We start from the raw sequence: 8,443 nt of genomic DNA, 5'->3' as shown, positions 1-8,443 counted from the left end.
TGTTGACCCATAACAGTATGAGGAAGGGAATTCCAGACTTTTGACCCAGCCACAGTGAAGGAATGGCGATATGTTTCCAAGTCAGGATGGTGAGTGACTTGGAGGGGAGCTTGGAGGTGATGGTGTTCCCATGTATCTGCTGTCCTTGTCCCTCTAGATAGAAGTGGTCGTGGGTTTGGGAGGTGCTGTTCTGAAGATCTTTGTGGTGAATTTCTGCAGTGTATCTTGTATATAGTACACACTGCTGCTACTGACCATGGGTGGTGGAGGTGCTTTTTTTCCCCCTATCAGTGAAAGGGGAGAGACAAGAGAGATTCTGAGTGGGATTTTTTTCTCTGTAGGCTATGGTGACAGCGCGCTGCAGCGAAGTTTCAACCAGAAAGATGAGGGTGTTTCTCCCACACTCACCCACCAGTACTTAGGTGGTGGTAGCTACAGTGTCCAAGGTGACAGCACTGCATGTGGTGGGCGACATGTCTGGGAGAGAGAGTGCTGTGGCTTGGTGAACTCCTCCTCTCCAGGCTCAGGAGTCTGCACTGCTTTCAAGAGAGTAACTTGGGGGCTGCAGCAAGTAAGGTCCGTTAGAGCGCGCAGGGACAGGCAAGGCTAGCCTGTTTTTTTTTCTCTCTCCCGGCTCTGAAGCATGTTGCACAGAGCAGCAGGGAAAGTAAAGGATAACGCAACATTCTGGTGAAGATACCGCGCTTAACGTACGGTAGGCAATTCCTCTCTTTACACATTTCTTTCCCTCTCTGGGGTAAGCTGTTTTATCTTCGTGTGTGAGCCAAAAGAGATTGTTTAATTCCTCCCTCGCTCAAATCATTCAGCATCACGGGCACAAAACGATATCGATAAACTGAGGGAGGGCTGTTTCCTCCTTCTTCAAAATATATCACCTCTATTTTTCTTGAGTTGTTTTCATCGGCTGTTAATTCGTTTCAGATTCACTCTCTGTCAAGGTTGTGATCAGAAGTGCACTGGTATTGATCCACATATATCTGCATAGGGAGAAAATTAAACAGACGATTCACAAGCCTTTTATAGAGAGAAAAAGAAAGTTGCTGGAAAAGCTCAGCAGCATCTGTGAAGGCAAAAACGGAGTAAACATTTCGGGTGCGGTGACCCTTCCTCAGGGGCCCTTTACAGAGAGTTTGCTTTCAGTGTAAAAATTGACACCTGATTTGGACAAGGTTGTGGGGTAGAGAGATTGAAGGACATTCAGAACAACGTGAAGTGGGGAGGGGGTGGGCATTGGTGGAGACAGAGATGAGTAGAAATCTGGAACTCTCTCCCCTCAGGGTTGCTTTGGAAGGGGGTGGGCTCAGCTTTCCATTAAAAATGTGCTTGCGGATTTACAGATTGTTACTGGTTCATCTGCAAAAGGCGGCGAGGGAACCCGTGCAGGCGAACAGAGCTTCGTTATCGAGACAGAAGGAGCTGGATTCAATCTCTTGTTTCCAGCGACCAGTTATAAACTCTTGCCATCTTTTCTCTCCTCATTCCAGTGTTGAAGATGCGGCCGGAGACGAACCTCTCACGAGTGTCCAACTATTCCCTGCTGTGGAGCCTGGCGGAGAGGGAGGGGAACGGCAGCATCTGGTTATCTCCCCAGGATGTGATGGTCGGGGTGCTGCTCACTGCCATTGACCTGATCACCTTCGTGGGCAACTCTGTGGTGTTCATCTGTCCGGCAGTGGAGAAAAGGCTGAGGACAGTCACTTATATGTTCATCATGTCACTGGCCATGGCAGATTTACTACTTGCTTGCCTTGTTATGCCCTTCAGGTAGGAGTTTGGATGCATTATTCCAGTTTTGTCTTTTGAAAGAGCCACAACAGATTGCTCAAAGAAAAAATGTATTTTTTGGAATCCCGACGGTGTGGGAATGGGCCATTCAGCCCACCAAGTTCACACCAACCCTCTGAAAAGTATTCCACCCAGACTCACCCCCTCCCCTATCCCTGCGTTCCCCATGGCTAACCCACCTAGCCTACACACTCAGGGGCAACTTAGCATGGCCAATCCACCAAACCTGCACATTTTTGGACCGTGGGAAGAAACCCATGCAGACCTGGGCAAATAGCAAGATGCTGGAGTCACAGGTAACATAGTGTGGAGCCGGAGGAACACAGCAGTCCAGGCTGCATCAGAGGAACAGGAAAGCTGACGTTTCCCTGACCCTTCTTCAGAAATGTGTCCTGACCCAAAACGTCAACTTTCCTGCTCCTTTAATGCTGCCTGGCCTGCTGTGCTCCTCCAGACACAGGGAAAATGTGCAGTCTCCACACAGACAGTTGCCTGGGGCTGAAATTGAACCAAGTCCTCGGTGCTCCGAGGTTGCAATGCTAACCACTGAACCACTGCGCTGTACCTTTCAACGTGTGTTTGACCACTTCAATTTAATCTCAATTTGCTGTAGTTAAGGGTTTCTCCTCTTTGACAAGGTATCTGGCCTCCTGTCTTATTGTTTCCTTCTTCTAACCTGGTGTCAATCGCAATGTTCACATGCGCTGATGTGAGCCACCATGCAGGTGTTTTGTTACATTCAAAGTGCTGTATAAATGCAAATTGTAGTAACGGTATTGCTTGGATATTGCTGGAAAAAAAAGACATATGTTGCCAAAGCTTTTTCATCTCACACTGTTCAGGACATTTTGTGAGAATACAGATTCAGGAGGAAAATCAAAATTTATACTGTATGAGAGGATTGATTGGTTGCAAAGTGGATTCTGATTTGTAGAGGCATTGCTATAGAGATTGCACCCATTAATGCTGACTGGCAGTTGACGACTAGGCTTTGTTAAATTTTAAACCAGAAGGTTGACTCTGCTTTTTCAGGATATGGCGTTACATTTCTCAGTGGCCTCTGGATTACTAGGACTAGTAACTGCACCATTATGCCCCCATCTGTCCTGCTTGCTAATAGGGCAATCGAGTGGTATCAGCCTGCAAGACTCCTGGGACCTCCAATCTTGATGAATGTGGAAGACAAAGAGGGACTTAAAAAGGTAGCTAATGGTCCCAGGCAGCCAGCAGTAACAGTAGATCATGAACACAACATGATAGGAGCAAATTAGTGTAGGAAGCTGTATTGAAAACAAAAAATGCTGGAGATCACAGTGGGTTAAGCAGAATTCATGGATTCATCCAGATGATTTTTCAGAGCTATTAAGCTCTGTGATCTCCAGCATTTTTTGTTTCCAATACATTTTTGTGTTGGATTCTAACACTACTTTGAACATGAGGTGATCAGCTATTAATCCCAAGACCTAGGTAATGTCTTGGGGACCCAGGTTCAAGTCTTGTCATAGCAAATGGAATTTTAATTTTAAAAACCCTGGGAAATATGAGTCTGATGATGGCCGCGAAACAGTTGCTGATTGTCGGAAAAATCTATCTGGTTTGTTAATATCCCTAAAGGAAGATAATCTGCCATCCTTATCTGGTCTATATGTGAGTCCAGACCCACAATAATGTGATAGACTCTCAACTGCCCCCTGGGCAATTAGGGATGGGAAATAATACTGGCCTGGCCACTGACATTCATGTCCCACAAATGAATAAAAAAAAGTATTGAAGAATGTCGATGATATTCTTTGCTACTCGCACTTTGCAGTGTTAATGCAGGAGATGTGATCCTATGGTAGAGTGATGGCTGCACCCACTAACTTGCATCTGGTACAATACATTTAACATGATGGGTTGACTTGTTCTCACCTTTCCTGTGAGTGTGCTTCTTCTTAAATCTGTTGCTGCCATGCTATCTCCAAATGCTAGTGTGGCAATTGCTAAACCTTTTGCAACATGAGGGTGTCCAGAGTAGAGACTCTTGCAGAGTCTCAGGACTGACCTAATGATGTCCTTGCTGCTCCTTAACATGTGAACCAGGCAGTCTGTCAGAATTCTGGCTGAAAAAAGGCCACGAATAAAAGTGTTAGCTGTGACATCCCGTTCAAACCATTCAGATAGAACTGAGATTTACAATAACAGGGCCCCTTACACTTCTCCTCGCTGCTGTAGTCACTTTCTGAGGTCCCCTATAGTCATTAACTAGAAAAAAAGAGCTGCTGTTGAAATGCTTCTTATAGAGTGGCATCAAGTGAGTGTCCAGCACACCACACTTATCGAAGCAGCGAGCATTCTGAAGGGGCTTGACATGGTAAACACTGAGAGATTGCTTCTCTGGCTGAGGGCTTTGTCTCGGGATAATCTAAATTTAGGACTGGGATGAAGATAGATTATTTCACACAAAGAGTTGTGAATCTTTGAAGAAAATTGTGGCTGTTCCATTGTTGATTACATAAGGACGGATAGATTTTTGGTCTGTCAGGAGAATCAAGAGATATAGGTGGCCATTGGGGATCCTTAAACAATGATGAACAGGCTTGATGGACTATTTAGTCTACTGTCTTGTCTATTCCTGTGATCTTATAACAAGGCACGTTGTTTCTAACAGTAACTGCAGCCCATTGTTTGAAATGACCCTAATGGAGCAGCAAACAAAGAGTAGTATGCTGTGCATTCTGATAGAAACATGAAAAACGGGAGATGTCGACCTTCAAGCCTGCTCCATCATTCAATATGACCTTGGTTGATCTTCTAACTCAGCATCCTGTTTCCACTGTTCCTCCATACTCTTTGATCCCTTCAGCCCCAAGAGCTATATCTATGTCTTTCTTGAAAACATTAATGTTTTGGTGTCAGAGATAATGGGAACTCCAGATGCTGGAGAATCTGAGATAACAAAGTGTGGAGCTGGATGAACACAGCAGGCCAAGCAGCATTTAAGGGGTACGAAAGCCGACGTTTCAGGCCTAGACCCTTCATCAGAAAAGGGGGATGGAGAAAGGATTCTGAGGAGAGAGGGGAGGTGGACCGAAGATAGATAGAGAAGATAGGTTGAGAGGAGAGTGAGGGTGCGGAGGTAGGGAGGGGATAGGTCAGTCCGGCGAAGATGGACCGGTCAAGGGGGCGGGATGAGGTTAGTAGGTAGGAAATGGAGGTGCAGCTTGAGGTGGGAGGAGGGGATAGGTGAGAGGAAGAACAGGTTAGGCAGGCAGGGACGAGCTGGACTGGTTTTTGGATGCGGGGGGGAGGGGAGATTTCGAAGCTGGTGAAATCCACATTGATACCATTGGGCTGCAGGGCTCCCAAGCAGAATATGAGTTGCTGCACCTGCAACCTACGGGTGGCATCATTTTGGCATTGCAGAAGGCCCAGGATGGACATGTTGTCTAAGGAATGGGAGGACAGTTGAAATGGTTCATGACTGGGAGCTTCAGTTGTTTATTGCGAACCAAGCATAGGTGTTCTGCAAAACGGTCCCCAAGCCTCCACTTGGTTTCCCCAATGTAGAGGGAGCCACACTGGGTACAGCGGATGCAGTATGCCACATTGCTAGATGTGCAGATGAACATCTCCTTGATGTGCAAAGTCATCTTGGGGCCTGGGATGGGGATGAGGGAGGAGGTGTGGGGGCAGGTGTAGCACTTCCTGCAGTTGCAGGGGAAGGTGCCAGGTGTGGTGGGGTTGGAGGGGAGTGTGGAGCAGACAAGGGAGTCATGGAGAGAGTGGTCTCTCCGGAAGGCAGACAAGGGTGGGGAGGGAAAAATGTCTTCAGTGATGAGGTCAGTTTGTAAATGGCGGAAGTGTCAGAGGATGATGCGTTGTATCTGGAGGTTGGTGGGGTGGTATGTGAGGACTAGGGGGATTCTCTTTTGGCGGTTATTGTGGGGGCGGGAGACACGGTCAAGGGGGTTCTCGACCACTGTGGGGTGGATGTTGTGGTCTTTGAAGAACGAGGACATCTGGGATGTGCAGGAGTGGAATGCCGCATCCTGGGAGCAGATGTTGTGGAGGCAAAGGAATTGGGAACAGGGGATGGAATTTTTGCAGGAGGGTGGGTGGGAGGAGGTGTATTCTAGGTAGCTGTGGGAGTCAGTGGTCTTGAAATGGACATCAGTTTCTAGCTGGTTACCTGAGATGGAGACTGAGAGGTCCAGGAAGATGAGGGATGTGTTGGAAATGGTCTGGGTGAACTTGAGGTTGGGGTGGATGGTGTTGGTGAAGTGGATAAACTGTTTGAGCTCTCTTGGGAGCATGAGGCGGCGCCGATACAGTCATCAATGTAATGGAGGAAGAGGTGGGGTTTAGGGCCAGTGTAGGTGCGAAAGAGGGACTGTTCCACATAACCTGCAAAGAGGCAGCAATTGCCTGGGCCCATGCGGGTACCCATGGCCACCCCCTTAGTCTGTAGGAAGTGGGAAGAATCGAAAGAGAAGTTGTTGAGGGTGAGGACGGGTTCGGCTAGGCGGATGAGGATGTTGGTGGAGGGGGACTGGTCGGGCCTGCAGGGCAGGAAGAAGCGGAGGGTCTTTAGGCCATCTGCATGGGGAATGCAGGTGTATAGGGCCTGGACGTCCACGGTGAAAATGAGGTGTTGGGGACCGGGGAATTTTTGATGTCAGCAGCTTTCTGTGGCGGAGAATTTCATCGGGTCACCGCTCTCAGGATGAAGGAATCGCTCATTATCTCCATCCTAACATCCATCTGAGCAATCTATCATCATTCATCTGTTCCATGTTTCTCTCTATCTATGATTGTCCATCTAACCCATGAACATTTCTATCAATGGCCATCCATCTGATCTATGTATTGGGAACAGTGGGGGTTGTGCCATGAACCTTTAAACTTGATTCATTTTGGGATATGCTGGGCAAACACCTGCTGCATCCTGAACTGGCCTTGAGAAGCTGGTGATGAACTGCCTTCTAGAATTGCTCTGGTACAAACTTTAAAAATAGCCAATGCACAGCAAAAACTAATCAAAATGACGATAGCGTGTTGTCCTTTATCTTTTGGAATTATCATCTTAAAATTACGTTGTGGTCTTCAAAAGGTCGTGTCCATTTAAATGACAGAAGATCCTGGGTAGTTGCTGAACAAACAGACCTGGGGGTGTAGGTGCATTGTTCCTTGAAAGTGAAGTCACAGGTAGACAAGGTGATGAAGAAGGTATTTGGTATGCTTGCCTTCATAAGACCATAAGACATAGGAGTGGAAGTAAGGCCATTCGGCCCATCAAGTCCACTCCGCCATTTAAATCATGGCTGATGGGCATTTCAACTCCACTTCCCTGCACTCTCCCCGTAGCCCTTGATTCCTTCTGAGATCAAGAACTGATCGATCTCTGCCTTGAAGGCATCCAACGTCCCGGCCTCCACTGCACTCCGTGGCAACGAATTCTACAAGCCCACCACACTCTGGCTGAAGAAATGTCGTCTCATTTCAGTTTTAAATTTACCCGCTCTAATTTTAAGGCTGTGCCCACGGGTCCTAGTCTCCCAGCCTAACGGAAACAACTTCCTAGCATCCACCCCTTCTAAACCATTCATTGGTAAAGGCACTGAGTTTAGGAGCTGGGATTTCTTGTTGTGGCTATAAAGGACATGTTTGTCCACTTTTGCAATACTGTGTTCAATTTTAGTCTCCCTGCTGTAGGAAAGATGTTGTGAAACTTGAAAGGGCTCAGAAAAGATTTACAAAGATGATGCCAGGATTGGAGGGAACTCTAGGCTGGGACTATTTTCAAGGAGTGTCAGAGGCTGAGAGATGGCCTCTTGAGGAGCATGGATAGGGTAAACAGCCAAGATCTTTTTCCCAGGGTAGGGGCGTCCAAAACTAGTGGTCATAGGTTAAAGGTAAGAGGGGAGAGATTTAAAAGGGACCAGAGAGGCAATTCTTTTCATGCGGAGAGTGTTGCGTGTATGGAACAAGCTGCCAGAGGTGGTGGTGGATACAATTACAACATTTAAAGGGTAACTGGATGGACACATGAATAGGAAGGCCAATCGCTGGCAAATGGAACTAGATCAGTTTATGATAGTTTAGGATATCTGGTCAGCTTAAATAAGTTGGACAGAGGCTCTGTTTCCACGTTGTATGATTCTATTAACACAGGCTTCTCAAGGCCAGTTCAGAATATGAAACTAATACGAGTTGATCCCCACATCCCAGGAATAAATAAAAATACATTTGTGGGTTTGAAGCATAATGTGATGTCCACTGTGGTTGGCCTGTAGTGAGTGGTACATTGTATAGACATGGCGCCCCAGGAGCAGAGGGAATAGATATGTAAAGTGTTGATTTGGATATGAATCAGATGGGCTGCTTTGACCTAGACAGTGTTGAGTGCTTTAGTGGTCATTGGATCTGCATTCATCAAGCCAAATAGAGAGTATCCCATTACACACACCACTTCTGCTTTGAAGGAGTTGGAGAAATTAAGGAAGTCTGGAGATGAATCAGCCATTCTCTGTAACCATGGCACCTATTGGTCTGATTCAGTTTCTGGTCAATGGTGGCCTCATGAGGGGCTCATGACAATATTGACATTGTCTATGAAAGGCACTCTTAGTGGAGATGATCATTGCCCACATTTATG

The 8,443-nt window shown here is 46.8% G+C and overlaps 1 protein-coding gene across 2 annotated transcripts in view; it reads left to right on the top strand.

The window, feature by feature from the left end:
- The first annotated feature begins 599 nt into the window (after positions 1–599).
- Positions 600–8,443, top strand: part of LOC125456872 (octopamine receptor 1-like) — a 32,169-nt gene continuing 24,325 nt past the window's right edge. Inside the window, exons 1-2 of one of the 2 annotated variants that reach the window (XM_048540362.2) lie at positions 600–715; positions 1,506–1,785. In XM_048540362.2, the coding sequence (XP_048396319.1) occupies positions 1,514–1,785 (272 nt within the window). In that variant the 5' untranslated portion in view covers positions 600–715; positions 1,506–1,513. Of the gene's footprint in view, positions 716–1,385; positions 1,786–8,443 lie in introns of those variants that run through there. The other variant, XM_059651602.1, reaches the window with a different exon arrangement.

This window comes from Stegostoma tigrinum, chromosome 1, assembly GCF_030684315.1.
Source record: "Stegostoma tigrinum isolate sSteTig4 chromosome 1, sSteTig4.hap1, whole genome shotgun sequence".
In the NCBI taxonomy this organism is placed as follows: Eukaryota; Metazoa; Chordata; class Chondrichthyes; order Orectolobiformes; family Stegostomatidae; genus Stegostoma; species Stegostoma tigrinum.
The sequence above is the reverse complement of the archived record's forward strand: the minus strand, read 5'-3'. Positions and strand labels throughout refer to the sequence as shown.